Source organism: Nelumbo nucifera, chromosome 5 (genome assembly GCF_055504915.1).
Source record: "Nelumbo nucifera cultivar China Antique chromosome 5, China Antique-T2T, whole genome shotgun sequence".
In the NCBI taxonomy this organism is placed as follows: domain Eukaryota; kingdom Viridiplantae; phylum Streptophyta; class Magnoliopsida; order Proteales; family Nelumbonaceae; genus Nelumbo; species Nelumbo nucifera.
Window position 1 is genome coordinate 40,076,061 of NC_142653.1, and position 17,073 is coordinate 40,093,133.

At 38.5% G+C, this 17,073-nt stretch overlaps 1 protein-coding gene across 2 annotated transcripts in view; it reads right to left on the reverse strand.

Moving 5' to 3' along the window:
- Nucleotides 1-3,250: 3,250 nt before the first annotated feature.
- The window catches only part of LOC104587562 (histone deacetylase 9), a 74,371-nt gene continuing 60,548 nt past the window's right edge, over nt 3,251-17,073 (reverse strand). For both annotated transcript variants that reach the window (XM_010245225.3, XM_088887500.1), the window contains exons 11-14: nt 15,666-15,736; nt 14,834-14,932; nt 3,928-3,994; nt 3,251-3,768 (exon numbers count right to left, since the gene is read on the reverse strand). In XM_010245225.3, coding sequence (XP_010243527.1) covers nt 3,683-3,768; nt 3,928-3,994; nt 14,834-14,932; nt 15,666-15,736 — 323 coding nt within the window. In that variant the 3' untranslated portion in view covers nt 3,251-3,682. The remainder of the gene's footprint in view (nt 3,769-3,927; nt 3,995-14,833; nt 14,933-15,665; nt 15,737-17,073) is intronic.

The window sequence follows — 17,073 nt, forward strand, 5'->3', positions numbered from 1 at the left end:
TAAAAATGCCTTTTTGAATGAAGATCTACATGAAGAGATCTATATGTCTTTACCTCCAGGGATGCATGGAAAGGAAATACAGGGGAAGGTGTGTAAACTGTAGAAATCCATTTATGGTCTCAAACAGTTTCATCGGGCTTGGTTTGAGAGGTTTAGGGTTGCTCTTGTTTCCTTTGGTTATATACAAACTCAATCTGATCATACCCTGTTCTTGAAAAGAAGTGACTCTCTGGTGACTTTTCTGATAGTTTATATTGATTATATTGGAAGATTGTATGTACTTGTTTCGACTAAAACTTCTCATGACAGACTTATTATTTGCTCTTAGGAGTTTTGAGCAGCTTAAACAATGGTTTTGGAACATACGCATGGATGGAGGAATGTAGATGAGCTTCACTTATCCTAATGAAAAGAAAGCTTAATCTTTGTACGGTGGGGACAAAACCCAATAATGAATGTAAATCCTTGGAGGGATTGCCCACCTTGCTACAAGTTCTTTCTTTTTTTTTTTTTGGAAAATGTAATGTAATTTTATTAGAAATAACAAGGTTGAAAAATAAAAGGGCAGGCTCAGCAAACTTAACCCAGCCCCAACAAATGTAACAACTCAATTACACCAAAGCTTTACAGACTATAGATAATCAAGATTGGCTGTTGAGCAAGGTCCCCTGTAACTACAGCCCAAAAACCCAATCTTCCAATAGCAGATCTGATCATCTCCTTAAACTGATGATGCTTGCCTTAGAAGACTCTCTTGTTCCTTTCAGTCCAAGCAGTCCACACCACTACTGTAGGAATCGGACCCCACAATATCTTTCCATTTTCACTTAAACCCCATGGGATACCAGCCAGTTAGGTTCTCTCTCAAGGTCCAGGGGGGTACCAAAGTCAAACTTACAGCTCCCAGGAAGTGCAGTGAGATCTCACACTGTAGGGCAATGGATATATAAATGATCCAAATTCTCTGGCACCTTCGCACAAAACTGACAAGGTTAGTCTTGTATCTGACTACCTCTCCTAAGCAGGCAATCCTTCATTAGACCCTTCCCAAGGGCAGCAGACCAAATAAGGTCTCCAAATCCACTTACAAGGAAACATGTCTTGGCCAGCAGAGAGTAAACTCTTAACATTGAACTAACGGAGAAATAGCCACTCTTCTCCCATTTCCAAAGCCACTCATCCTCCTGTCCCACCCTAATAACTCAATTGTTTGAAACTTGGAGCAGCTCCAGGACACTATCAATTCCGAATACTGAGGATTCGTTCAAAATCTGGGGTTTCAACCCACGATTCCATTCTGTCATGGATAAGACTGTTATGATTTATGAGTAGTTCCTCTTGGACTAAGAGAAAAGACCAAATTAAGAAGCAATAAGTGGGTGGAGTTATTGTAAAGAGACTGGGCCGAATGGGCCCTAGTATCTTTTCTTGCAGTATGTTTTTATTTATTTGTTAGCTAATGGGCCTATCATAATGGGCCTGTTATTTCCTTTTGCTAATTCTTCTTATGTTACTGCCTAACTTGCGCCCATTCAAGAGTAAACTTGTAATTATGTTAATATTGATAGGTGGGTTTAGGTCACTACATATGGAAGGACTTTTCTCAAGATATGCTCGGCATTAGAAGCTTATTAATCTCTCTGTGAAAGATCAATGTTAATGTAGCATATTGATTCATCATTTCTTCTACTTGGCCTCCATCTCCTTCCAAGACAGAACCCAGTAATGAGGGTCGTGGCCTAAGTTAAAGAAATCCTAGCGATTGAAACATCGGAGACCTGAAACCCCATTGCACTACCTTTTGAGCACAGACAGAATTATTACAAGCTTCAGGTTCTCCACCATCTCAGTTTAGGCGAGACTGAGAGAAAGCTTCGTTGTTGGGGAGACTATTTTGCAGATTCCCTCAAGAGCAAATGGGGTTCTTGCCTGAAAGGGACTTTGAGAGTTGGATGAGATTGGACATCATCCCAATGATCTCAAATGCTAAGACACCAGAAAGCTAACTCTAGGTATTGCCCTGACAGACGTTATCACCATTTCAGAAAGCTAACTCTAGGTATAATTGCAAATCCTGGAGCAATAGCATCTCAATTGGATCACGAGGAGGGATACCAGCAGAACATAAATCGGTCATGGCAGTCATCTTCATGGGGTTCTCATCAGGCATTCCAGCCAGGTAGTTCGTCGAGTGAGATAGGTCGCTGCAGTTCTCGATCGGCAAGGATGTAGGTGTGGGCAAGACCTGATGGTGATGATCGAGAATGGGATGAATCTGATCAAACGGTTCCAATGGATCAACAGAGCAGTTTTGTTGCTGTGCTTCAGAGGTAAATTCAGTCCTCAACTCGGTTTCCTTCAGATGAAGTCTTTTCTTTCGCTTCCTTTCATCCAAATCCTTCAGCATAGACCGCACTACTGATAGCTTCGAGTCCAATACAGCAGAAATCTCCGTTAGTTGTTCCGACGAAAACCCATCCATCTGATCGTCTATGGCACTCTGGACATCAGTAAGAAAGTCGGAGAAATCGACCTTCCTCAGTTTCCCGCCACGATTGTCCCCTTCATTGAGGCCCTTATACCGGTTTATAATACGTGTGATTTCACATGGATCCTCTGGCCATATCTGGGGCTTCTCCAGGTTTTCACCCTGGTAAGAAATCATCGGGGCATCAATACCGCATAGAGTAGACAACTCATATGTCTTCTTCTTTAAGCCCCGCGCTCTATTCAAAAACGTTGATGAATTTGTGGACACCATTTTCTGAAAATCGCAATCTAAATTTGGAGCAGAGCAACGAGAGCAACGAGAGCAACGAGAGCGAGAGATGAGATGGTAGCGATTAGACTTACAAGAACGAAAATGCGGGAGTAACCGACTTTTAATGAAACTATCGGGACCCGTACGATGTACGGGATTGGGTAAAAAATGTGATAATGCATTTATAAATGCTTCTAATTAAATACTGTAATTAATAATATGAATTAATTAATTAATACTGTATTACAATAACATATTAATATTATACTGTAATTAAAATTATGTTGTAATTAACTAAATACAAAAATACTACAATTAATTAAATATATACTATATTAATTAATTAAATGAAATACTGTATTATTCTAATACTGTTAATTATTATTATTATTTTATTTATTTAAAAAAATGAAAAAGATGTTTAAATATTTATTTTTTATTTTTTAATAAAAAACGCAAATTTCTGAAGTGGATAACTGCATCTTAGAATTCAGTAATAAATATTTATTTTTTATTTACTTTGCATGCACGGAACAGGACTCCAGCTATGATACCGTAATCCAAGAAACTGATGACCAATCAACCAGGATCATCTAATTAGACAGTGTTACGTTGATCCCTGACTCATCCTCCCCTGATCGTTGTGGTCAAGAATATGGTCCACGCTTCATGTTCTCCCTGGGTATCCAAACTCTACCTTACATAAATATGGAAATAATTAAACTAAAATACAACACTGAAAACATTATCCATATTGCATTTGGAGGGAAGACCTTTTTTTTTTCTTGCACTAGAGTGTGTAACTGTATCCTTGGGAGATATAGCAACTTGGCTAGCGCATCTTGCATTTGGGAGAGGGTTTCTCTCTGTTCTGATTCTTTTTCATAAATTTCTCTGATCAATAAATAATACATGAAAAATTCATGCATCATCCATGCTTTGATCATTGTCATTGTCACCTTCATAATATTCATCATCTCGCTGGATTTGCTTGTCTTGTGTGTGCTCTGCAGCAGCATCAAAGTTTTTGAAGTTAAGAACAAACAAATTTGGGCAGTATGTTATATATGAACATGCAGTGGTATCCTTGCTTAATATATATTAATATACAGAAAAGAAACTATACTGAAGAATAGCAAAAGAATTTATTATGGGGTGTTACTTACGATCCACTCGTTCATCTGGGTTCTGCTCATCTTCATCAAAATCTGGGATATAGAAATCAGGTGGAACCTGCAACAATCATTATCATCATTCGTCAACTATGATCAGCCACATTCCATTTTATTCTTACAGTTTTCACTGAGGTCTAGTTTTATTATAGCTGCCTTTTACTTGTGCTGGTCTGCAAATTAATGGAGAGAAAAAGAACATATACAATCTTGCAAAGACAAGGAGGGAAAAATAAAGATCTAGATCGTGTTAAATGCATCAAAAACAAAGATAAAATAGTTTTAAGTAAAGAATGAAGAGATTAACAAGTGAAGTTATTTTCAGGGATCATTGAATGAAGAGCATGGAGGACCAGGGTTGGGTTGCTCCATTGTGACCTGGGTGACCAGGATTCAAATCTTGGAAACAGCCTCTCTGTATGTGCAGGGATAAGGCTGCGTACATCTGTCCCTCCCCAGACCCTGCATTGGTGGGAGCCTGCACTGGGCTGCCCTTTTTTTATTGAATTAATAACATGTTCGGAGCAAAAACCTTTGTTTTTTTTTTGTTAAATTCAGAAACAAGGTTAATTAGTTTTTGTATTTTTGTTTTTTCCTGTTGTTGTACACTCCCCAAGTTGTTTAATAAGATTATCAAAACAATGAAAATGCTTTCTGAGTGGAGAAAAAGTAAAATGCTTCCTATATATAACAAAAAATGTGATGATACAAAGTTATAATAATCATTGAGGCATTAAGCTTATAAGACATACAATGAAATTTCGGGAGATGGTGTTTGAACCACAATTAATATATGAAGCTAGTGTATTAAAGATCTAATTCGGTTCCATGCTAAGGAGTTCAACAACGGAAGCATATGGTAGTTGAGTGTATTAAAGATCCTTTTTCTTAGGAGATCAATATTAATTTCAGGAAGAGGAAAGATCACTCAATGTTCATTGATTGAGAAAAAGCATATTATAGGGTCCTGTAAAGTAAATTAGTGAGTTTGAGGAAAGAAAGGGACTTCAAGTAGGTACATTGATATCATTAGGGATATGTGTTAAGGGGTAATAACCAGTATGAAAACTCAGGAAAGGGAGACCAAAGATTTCCCAATCACAATTGGGTTACACTAAGGATCGGCACTTAGCTCCTATCTTTTAACATTATCCATGGATAAACTGACTAGGCATTTACAGAAAGTCTCATAGTGTATACTATTTGTTAATGATATAGTATTGATTTATATGATTAAAGATGGATTGAATTGGAATCCAAAACAATGACACATACACAGACTTATGACTCTTAATTTGGTTCCTAAATCACTATCTTATCTTGAAACCTTTTGATTTTAAAGCATATATCCATTGCTTTGGATTTGTGTGTGTGTACTTGTTTCGACTGAAACTTCTCATGACAGCCTTATTTTTTGCTCTTAGGAGTTTTCAGCAGCTTAAACAGTGGTTTTGGAACATACGCATGGATGGAGGAATGTAGATGAGCTTCACTTATCCTAATGAAAAAGAAGCTTAATCTTTGTACGGTGGGGACAAAACCCAATAATGAATGTAAATCCTTTGAGGGATGGCCCACCTTGCTATAAGTTCTTTCTTTTTTTTTTTCTTTTTTGGAAAATGTAATGTAATTTTATTAGAAATAACAAGGTTGAAAAATAAAAGGGCAGGCTCAGCAAACTTAACCCAGCCCCAACAAATGTAACAACTCAATTACACCAAAGCTTTACAGACTATAGATAATCAAGATTGGCTGTTGAGCAAGGTCCCTGTAACTATAGCCCAAGAACCCAATCTTCCAATAGCAGATCTGATCATCTCCTTAAACTGATGATGCTTGCCTTAGAAGACTCTCTTGTTCCTTTCAGTCCAAGCAGTCCACACCACCACTGTAGGAATCGGACCCCACAACAGCTTTCCATTTTCACTTAAACCCCATGGGATACCAGCCAGTTAGGTTCTCTCTCAAGGTCCAGGGGGGTACCAAAGCCAAACTTAACAGCTCCCAGGAAGTGCAGTGAGATCTCACACTGTAGGGCAATGGATATATAAGTGATCCAAATTCTCTGGCACCTTCGCACAAAACTGACAAGGTTAGTCTTGTATCTGAATACCTCTTCTAAGCAGGCAATCCTTCATTAGACCCTTCCCAAGGGCAGCAGACCAAATAAGGTCTCCAAATCCACTTACAAGGAAACTTGTCTTGGCCAGCAGAGAGTAAACTCTTAACATTGAACTAACTGAGAAATAGCCACTCTTCTCCCATTTCCAAAGCCACTCATCCTCCTGTCCCACCCTAATAACCCAATTGTTTGAAACTTGGAGCAGCTCCAGGACACTATCAATTCCGAATACTGAGGGTTTGTTCAAAATCTGGGGTTCCAACCCACGATTCCATTCTGTCATGGATAAGACTGTTATGAGTAATTCCTCTTGGACTAAGAGAAAAGACCAAATTAAGAAGCAATAAGTGGGTGGAGTTATTGTAAAGAGACTGGGCCGAATGGGACCTAGTATCTTTTCTTGTAGTATGTTTTTATTTATTTGTTAGTTAATGGGCCTGTTATTTCCTTTTGCTAGTTCTCCTTATGTTATTGCCTAGCTGGCCGCCCATTCAAGAGTATACTTGTAACTATGTTAATATTGATGTTTAGTAAAAGGATTAGAGAAGGGAGGGAAGAGACATTTGAACTCTTCTTCTTCCTCCTCTTTTCTCCATCTTCTTTCTCTTGTACTGCTATTCTCTTCTGTTCTTCCTTTTTTTCTCACTATTTTTTCCAAGTTTACATCAGTTTTAGAGGACTGATTCACATCTTGGTATTAGAGCAGGTTTCTTTCTTCCTTCTTTTCTTCTTTCTCTTTTCCCATACACCCTTCGATTAAGAGAGTGTATGGAGAGATAGATTCTCTTTACTTCAGAGGATCTTTTACCTAGTTGGTAGAGGGTTTAGAGAGTTTAAATCTGGCCAGATATTGCCAAGAAGTGGTGATGTACTGTTTCGGCCCAAAACCCTAGCCGATTAGAGATTTCTGAAGTTACAGGTAAAAGTGAAGCGTTGGGTGTGGCGCGCTGTGCTTGGGAGGTGTCTTTTGACATCTAAAAGAGGGCGGTTCAGGTTTGGAAAAGATTGGGAAGCTCTGGTAGGAGCGGCTGCATCTTCTCTCTTTCTCCCCAACAGCTGGACACAGTGAAACCCTAGTTTTTAAGCATTTGGGTATTGGTTTGACTTCAAGTAAGTTTATAAAGACCAGATTTCTGGTTTTCTGATTTTCGTTTGATTAATTGAGCAATACGGAAGTGAGTTCAAGCAGGTTTCGGGTTTCGGGCTTGGCTCGGTAGATTCTGTTTTGACTGGTGTTACCACAATTAAGCTAGATTGGACAAATTATCTTGCTTGGGCACAGTCTATAAAGATTTATGTCTGTAGTAGAGGAAAATTAGGGTACCTCACAAGCAGTAAAGTGAAACCCGAAGAGACAGACCCTGAATTTGAGAAATGGATGCAGGAGAACTATACTGTCATAAGATGGTTGGTCAAACTCTATGCAGCCTCATATAAGTCAACACTATCACTGGATGTACTCGGCCAAGGAGATCTGGGACAATGTTATTGAAACTTATTCACAGAAGTTGAATGTGGCTAGAGTGTACAAATTGAAAAGTGATGTGATCATGTGAAGAACCTAAGACAAGGGGAGAAGAGTGTGACAATCTACTATTCTACGCTGAAATCCTTATGGTAGGAAATTGATATTATGGAGAAGTTATATGGGAGAGTATGAATGATGCAAAAATATTTAGGAAGCTGGTGGAAAGAATCAAGGTTTTGAATTTCTTACTGGACCCAACCCTAAGTTTGACATCATTAGGCAGAATATTCTGACCAAAGATGAGGTTACTCTTGCCCAGGCATATGCTATGGTGAGTAGGAGTAGGCGGTAGGTTCAGTTATAGAGTCCACCTATGGAACACATTGCACATGTTGGAATAAAGTCGAAGGGTCCAAGTGAGAAGAAGGAGCAGGTATGTGAATATTGCAGGAAATCGAGGCATACGAAGGACACTTGTTGGAAGCTTCATCCTGATCTTCTTCCTGACCGGTTTAAGAACAACAACAATTTTAAGAAGGGCAATCAGATAGGAAAGCCTAAGACAACTAATGTTGCCACAGTAATAGAAGGAAGAAGTAAGGAGAGTGAAGAGGAGTCAATCATTGAACAGTTAGCATCAATGAAGGCAGAATTTGAAAAGTATGGAAGGCTGTTAAATCACTTGGAGGCTACTGTTTCTACATCTCACTCTTCAGGCAACACATCATCATCAATAGCATTTGCTCACTCAAGTATTTGTGCTTTTGCAAACCATGCTTTAGTTTCAGGTAATTATAAAATCCCTTGGATCATTGATTCTGGTGCATCAAACCATATAACCAGCTTGTCTAACCTTTTCTGTTCATACTACCTTCTCTCTGGTAAAGAGAAAATATCCCTTGCTGATGGGTCATTTGCTCCCATTTCTGGCAAAGGGGATTTAAAGACCTCTGACACCCTTTATTTATCCTCTGTCCTTCATGTCCCTAAACTTAATACAAATCCTTTATCTATTAGTAGCTTAACTAAATCCATGAATTATAGCATAACCTTCTTTCCCAGTCATTGTGTTTTTCAGGACCTATAGTCTCGAAAGGATGATTGGGAGTGGCCATGAGGCGAACGGAATATACTTGCTAGACACACCTGATAGAGCTCTTGGACCACCTCATGGAGTTGCCTTGGAGTCAATCTTGTTAGAGTTTGTTGACAAAGTCATGTTATGTCACTTTCGATTTCGTCATTTTTCTTTTTTTGCTTTGAGTCATTTATCTCCAGATATGTTTAAGGGAGTGTCTTTATCAAGTCTTCATTGTGAGTCGTGTGAACTGGCAAAGCATTGTAGACAATCTTATTAGTAAGCAATAAAAGATTTATTTCTCCTTTTTCATATTGTTCACTCTGATTTGTGGAGGCCATATCATTTGCCTACTATGGGGGGTTACAAGTACTTTATCCTTTTTATTGATGATTACTCTCGTTACACTTGGATTTATCTCATGAAATCCAAGGATGAAGTACCAACTATTGTGCAAAAATTTCATGAAATCATTCTTACCAGTTTAACACCCGGATCAAAGTATTATGTTCTAATAATGATAGAGTATTTTGAGAAAACCCTCTTAGCCTATCTTGAAACTTTTGGGGCTATTCATCAAAGTTCTTGTTCCTACACTCTGCAACAGAATGGAGTGAAGGAAAGGAAGAATCGGCATGTGGTTGAAGTTGCTAGATCCCTCCTTTTTGCATCCTATGTTCCTACAAAATTTTGGGGAGATGTTGTCTTTACTGCTACCTTTTTTATTAACCGTATGCCTTCCCGGGTTCTTGGCTTCAAAACCCCCTTTAGCATTCTCTTTCCGGATGAGGAAATCTTCTCTCTTCCTCTCTATGTTTTTGGGTCCACTTGCTATGTGCATGTTCACAGCCATCAAAGGCACAAATTTGAACCTAAGGCTCGTAAATGTGTTTTTTTGGGATATGCCCCCACACAGAAGGGATATTGCTGTTTTGATCCGGTTAGTGCACCCGCTTTGTATCTCGGGATGTCAAATTTGTTGAGTCTACTCCTTTCTTTAGTATTCCTCCTGAGGGGGAGAAATCTAAGGAACCCTTTGCTATGTCTCCAGCAGTTCCTCTTCCTGTTCCTTTTGAGTCATCTCATGAGGTGTCCACTTCTCCCATTGGGCCTACCTATAATATTCCTGTTCCTCCTCCTCCTCCTCCACCTCATCCTCCTGTAGTTCCTCCTCATCCTGTTCTCCAAAGGAGGTACCAAAGGCACAGATTCAAACATGGGCAAGTTGTTTCCTCTCCTACAAAAGAGCCTCTTGATCCTCCAATCGTTACTGAGGTAAACGGTCAGCCTTCCTCTGACCCATCTACTTCTTTCCAAGTCCTTGATCTTCCTATTGCTCTCCGCAAGGGCAAGCGGAAGTGTACAACCCATTGTATCTCCAAACACTTGTCTTATAGCCTTCTATCTCCTACCTACTACTCTTTTCTTGCTTATGTTTCTTTCCATGTGGTACCCAGGTATGTACCAAAAGCCTTATCTAAACCTGAATGGAGGGATGCTATGATGGCTGAATTGGATGCTTTGCATAAGAACCATACCTGAGATATTGTTAACTTGCCTGAAGGGAATGAACCAGGGGGTTGTAAATGGATATTTGCCATTAAATATCACTCTGATTGTTCTATTAAGAGGTTTAAGGCCATGCTGGTTGCTAAAGGCTACACTCAGATGTATGGTATTGACCATCTTGAGACATTTGCTCCTGTAGCTAAGATGACCTCAGTCCGGCTTTTGTTATCTCTACCTTCTACTTTTGATTGGCCTCTCCACCAGTTTGATGTTAAAAATGCCTTTTTGAATGAAGATCTACATGAAGAGGTCTATATGTCTTTGCCTCCAGGGATATATGGAAAGGAAATGCAGGGGAAGGTGTGTAAACTGTAGAAATCCATTTATGGTCTCAAATAGTTTCCTCGGGCTTGGTTTGAGAGGTTCAGGGCTGCTCTTGTTTCCTTTGGTTATACACAAACTCAATCTAATCATGCCTTGTTCTTGAAAAGAAGTGGCACTATGGTGACCTTTCTAATAGTTTATGTTGATGATATTGTGGTCACGGGTAATGGCACCTAAGAGGTCAGTAAACTTAAAAGATTTCTTAACTCTGAATTTGAGATCAAGGATTTAGGAGATCTCTGATAATTTTTGGGCATTGAAGATGTTAGATCTAAGGACAGTATCTTCGTTTCTTAGTGCAAATATGTCCTTGACCTCCTTGCTGAGACTGGTAAACTTGGTGCTAAACCAGCCTCCACTCCTATTGATCCCAATCATAAGCTTTCTGCTACAGGTGGTGAACTTTTATCTGATAGGGGAGTGTTTCAGACATTGCTTGGGAAGTTGTTATATCATTGCATGACTTGGCCGAACATTTCCTATGCAGTGAGTGTTATTAGTCAATTTATGCATTCTCCTAGAGATACTCATTTAGATGTTGTAGAAAGAGTTCTGTGTTATTTGAAAGGTACTCTAGGGAAAGGTATTCTATTTGCCAAACATGGACACATGAAACTGGAAGCATACACTAATCCTGATTGGGTAGGATGTATTGATGATAGGAGATCCACGTCGGGTTACTGTGCTTTGGTGGCAGGGAACAATGTTTCATGGAGGAGTAAGAAACAGTTTGTAGTTGTCAGATCCTCTACTGAAGCAGAATACAGGGCTATGGAACATGGTGTGTCAGAATTACTGTGGCTACGATCCCTTTTAGAAGAATTGGGGGTTGACTATGAGAAGCCAATGATGCTCTACTGTGACAACCAAGCAACTATCAATATTGCACATAATCTTATTCAACATGATAGGACTATGCACATTGAGGTTGACAGACATTTTATACGGGAAAGAGTTTCCTCAGGATTAGTTTGTTTGTCATTCGTCACCTCAGAAGAGTAGTTGACTGACATTTTGACCAAGGGAGTTCCGAGAGGGAAGCTGACCCACTATATAAGCAAGCTGGGTATGATTGACATCTATGCTCAGCTTGAGGTGGAGTGTAAGCTAATGGGCCTGTTATTTCTTTTTGCTAGTTCTCCTTATGTTACTACCTAGCTGGCCGCTTGGCCCACCCATTCAAGGGTATACTTGTAATTATGTTAATATTGAGGTTTAGTAAAAGGATTAGAGAAGGGAGGGAAGAGACATTCAAACTCTTCTTCTTCTTCCTCCTCTTTTCTCCATCTTCTTTCTCTTGTACTGCTGTTCTCTTCTTTTCTTCCTTTTTTTCTCACTATTTTTTCCAACTTTACATCAGTTTTAGAGGACTGATTCACATCTGTTATGATTGAGATCAAAAGAGTCTTTTCCTTCCAGTGTGACCACTCAACACAAGTTTAAAAGGTAGCCCAATGCACGAGGCTCCCGCCAATGCAGGGCCTGGGGAGGGTAGATGTATGCAGCCTTACCCCTGCATATACAGACAGGCTGTTTCCAAGATTTGAACCCTGGTTACGCAGGTTGCAATGGAGCAATCCAACCATTGCTAAATGTTGTATTGAACCCTCAAAGACTTCAAAACCTGAACCAATAAGGAAGAACTTAAAATTTTGTCTAATCAACACTTCTTCTTCTTCTTCTTCTTCTTCTTCTACTACTACTACTACTACTACTACTACTACTTTTTTCTTTTCTTCTTTTCCTATAACAGGGTTCAGCCCCTATATTTTTCAAATTTACTTTTCCTTCTTTTTTTCTCTCAAGAATATGTTGATTTTCTATACTTTAACATGAACTCTATACTTTTCTTATGAAAATTATGAATGATTATTAAGGAAATATGGTTATGGTACCTAGGAAACTACCCTAGGATCTATGTTTTCTACATAAAAAATCCATCGCCTAGGCAACTAGGTGACAAGGCGCCCCCTAGTCGCCTAGCCTCGCCTTGGCGCCTTGAAAACTATGGCAGCGACCTAACTTTGAATCATTTAAACTCAAGAGGTTTCCATCTACCATCATTTTCCTAATATGTAACAATCATGAAGAAGATACAATACATCTACTTACTGATTGGCAGTACAGCAGAGTTTATTTGGCTTTTCTTCTTTACATTGTTTTAGGTCACAAAATCAATTCCATCCAACCAAAGGAAATATTCACCTTGTGGTCTAGAACAGAAGGTAGTAAAAAAGCAAAAGTATTAGGTTGGAACATCATCCCTTATCTTGTATGCCTGGGGTATTTGGAGAAAAAAGAATAGGTGCATCTTCGAAGGCAATGTTTAAGCTAGAAACAAATTAATTGCTGATATTGTGTCACTGACCATGGACTGCGTGCTAGCACATTCAGAGTCCAAAGAAATGAAGAGGGATGATTTATGGAATTTATTGGATATTTGTAAGAGACAACATGCCTTTTTTTTTCTTTTGAAGAAAGAGAAAATTTTCATTAAGCAAAAAAGGGAGGGATGTACAGGAGAAGATGTACAAGATCAAAGGCCTTGAAAGATAAAAAGAGCAATGCTGACATTAAGCATTTGGAAAAGTATTTTCACTGTACAAAAAAATCCCTTCCCAACCCAGATTTAGCAAGACTATCTGGCAACCTATTTGAGTTCTCTGGGGATCCATCTGAAGCTGAAGTTGAGAGAAGAAACTAACTCAAGGATTTCCAGCAGAAAAGGGGAGAGATTCAAATGACCAGAAACTTAGGCAGTGGCCCAACTAATGACATCTCTTAAGTCCCCTTCCACTACTAAGGATGTAATCTGCTGATTTCTAGCAATTATAAGACCTTCCAGTAGAGCACAGATCTCAGCACCTGTGGCATCCAAGGCTGAGGTGGGGCCACTGAAAGCCCATAACAAGTCACCATTAGATCTATGCAAGAGGCTATCAGTTCCAGCTTTTGGGGGGCATCCTGATTTTTAGCAATTCTTAGACCTTCCAGTAGAGCACAAATCTCAGCACCTGTTGCATCCAAGGCTGAGGTGGGGCCACTGAAAGCCCATAATAAGCCACCATTACATCTATGCAAGAGACAATCAATTCCAGCTTTTGGGAGGCACCCTGAGGCCTTCTGAAGCTTCCATCAAAGTTTAGGATGGTCTTTATTCTTCCTTAGCAAGAGAGGAATACCAGGCTGGTGGCTAGAAGTGTATTATAACTCTACCCAGTTTCTCTGCAAGTCACCATGGTATACTTCAGCAAAAAGACTGTTGTTTACCATCCAAGAGTTGAGCAAGGTAAAGATGCAGGATCTTAGTGACTCCAAGGAGGATGAATTGTTTTCAAAAATGTTCCTATTTTGTAGTAGGCCGCTGGTAATTGTAAGTGGTTGGATATGAACCGATCTGGGTGTGAGTTAGAAGATTAAGACCCAGAAACAACATGCTTAAAGTCTAATATTTTTGCTTGATGTGGCTAAGATTGATGTCTTGCAGATCAGTGAAAAACTCTTAATCTGGATGTAATCTTTTTTCTTTTAATGAAACTTTCCTTATTATAAAAAATAGTTTGTGACGGTGACTAAGGATATTTACTGACAGGAACAATTTTTTAGCTCCATAAATTTTGCACATGGAATCCTGTTTTTATCAATGTTTTAAAACACGGAGGTGTGAAATGAGGTATTCGGTGTGAGGGGTAGTTCAGATTTGAGAATGTAAGATCCGTAAGCCACATTAAGAGGAGGGGATGAAGAGGAAGGGAAGGAGGATCTCATTTTTCTTTATTTTTAATAAAATATTTTATATTAAGAAGAATGAAGATGCATATCACTAGTTGAAAAGGGGGTCTGGGGGGCAGAGCTCCCAGCCCACTTTCTTTCCCCTTATCTTTTCTTCCCTTCTCTTCCCTTCCCTTTTCTTTTCCTTCTTTTTCTCTTTTTCCTTCTCTTTCTTCTTTTTCTTTCCCTTCCCTTTCTTTCCCTTTCCCTTTCCTTTTTTTTCTTTCTTTTTCTTTTTTCCGTCTTTTTATATGAGGTGTGCATGAGGCACATGACACATTCGACTCTAGCATGCCTCATGAAAAAAGCATGAGGCGTATGCTTCAGAGGTGTCAACGCCTCTGGCATACACCTCAGGGAATTTTGGGGGTGCCTTCGCCTGGAGGCGTGCCTCCAGGTGTAAGCCTCCCATGCCTTTTAAAATACTGGTTTTTACCTAACTGCATTACAACTCAGTATCAAAAGTAACACAATCAAACACAAATAGGAAAGGGGTATATTGCATAAGCAAGGACAGAGAGGAAAATTGGAAAAACCTGAAACTCCCATTCTTCACATTGTGACCTACCTCTTGCATTTGTACACTTGGAGCATGTTGGATGCAACGAAGATTTTCAAAGACTTGCATTTTGATTGTGCCAAGATAAGATTTGCTATTTAAATTTTCCTGCTCCAGAACAAACAAGTAAACAAATTAACGTGCCAGTAGTCAAAACTGTTGCTAGGCATCACAAACTATCTTAAAACAATGTTTATGAATTTAAATAAAACTGTGCAAAGTGAACCTTATTTCCAATTGAGCCAATAACCAACTTGATCAAGATTCATATTCTAAAATTTTCTTTAGGAGGAATTCTAACAATACGGGCTCTCAATCCTTTATTTGAATTCAGCATCTTCAATGCCATGAATATGGTATGACACATGGGGCCCAATGTATTGTCAATTTTGTGGACCAACATGATTTGCCAGATCCAAGTGATCAAGGCACCCATATTCATTTACAGTGCTGTAAGGATGGTAGGGCCATCTTTATGTTCCCATGGGCTGTTTGTAATGTGGGCCATTTCCTCTTACTTCTAATCCCATATGGGCCTGAGTTTGTGCGCTTAAGTTGTTATTTATATCTTTCTTTTGTGGGGACAACTTATGGGGGAATTTCTGTCTTTCTTTTTCTTGTGTAACATGCAAGGGTTTGATGTGGCTGGGGTCTAAGAAGCTGCTTCCACTTTCTTCTTTCTCTTCTACACTTTTCTCTCTTCTTTTCCTTTTATAGTTGCAGGCTAAAATTGTGTACATACAGATTGACCAACTCATGTCGATAACATTGCTGATTCTTAAATATGAATGTAAACATGTAGAAGCAATTATTTCCAATAAAAAATAAAAAAATTGCCTACTAGGTTGCCATTTGGAATCTTCAATGAATAGTCTGGGGCGAAATATTTGATATACTCATTATCCGGTATTTCTGTAAGAAAGATGAAACATGCAAAATGAGTTTCCGGATCCAAACCAAAATTAAATGAAAAATGACAAACAAAATGAATTATGCATCAGCAGAAATAGTAATATGTCAGGAGCAGTTCTCAAGTGATAAATTCTTCACAAAAACACACAAAGAAGACAGAAAAAAGCAACTAGCTGATGGTCAATTATAAAAACTAATATAACAGAGAGAATGTGAAAGTGAAGCTAGTCTGCCTTAGAAGTGTAAAAAAAGAGGTGACCATAAAATTTCAATTGTAAGAAATCTACAAGAAAGAAACTCATGCAATTCAGGCAAAGGCCTCTCCTTGTACTGTTAGGTTGAATTTTACACCCATCCTTTTGTAATCTTCAAGCTTCATTAATAAAATTTCTTTTTACTGATTAAAAAAAAAAATCAGGCAAAGGCCTCCTAGTTCAACATTCCCAGATTTCTTCAATATTTCTATAGCTACAAATGCAATTGCATCTTCAATAGTCAAATTTGGCCCTAATGGTATTTCTTGTAAGTTGGAATCTACACTTCATTAGGAACTCGAGAGAGGTTAGTATGGCAGATTAGAAGCACTTAGCCTCATTTTCCTTCTCCTTTAGAATCTAAAATTAGGATTTAGATTCCGATGTGTCATTCATGGCTAGAAAAATCTGGTTCTTAACTGATATTCTTGGATCCAAAGTATCAATGCCCTGAATCACTCAATATGTGATTTTTCATTATCAAGCATATTGATACTTTGAACCATAGTTGAGAATGAACAGTATAGGTGCTTGGAAGTATAGACCGTAGTTTTGAAGGCGCCAAGGTGAGGCTAGGCGACAGGGGGGCACCTTGTCACCTAGGCGATGGATTTTTTATGTAGAAGACGTAGATCCTAGGGTAGTTCCCTAGGTACCGTAACCATATTTCCTTAATAGTTATTCATCATTTTCATAAAAAAAGTATAGAGTTCATGTTAAAGTATAGAAAATCAACATATTAATGAGGAGAAAAAGAAGGAAAAGAAAATCCAAAAAATATAGGGGCTGAAGCCTTATTTTTGTTATAGGAAAAGAAGAAAAGAAAAAGTAGTAGTAGTAGTAGTAGTAGTGATAAGACAATTTTAAGTTCTTCCTTACTTATTGGTTCAATTTCTAAAGTCTTTGAGGGTTCAATACAGCATTTACCAATGTTTGTATTTATTAAACCCTAACAAATAAGAAAATAATAAAAAGAAATTAGTATATAAACACAAAATGAATATTTTAGTTTAATAGTGCCTATTTTATAATTATAATGTCAAAAAATAAAAAACAAAAAAGTATTTTATGATACATAATACA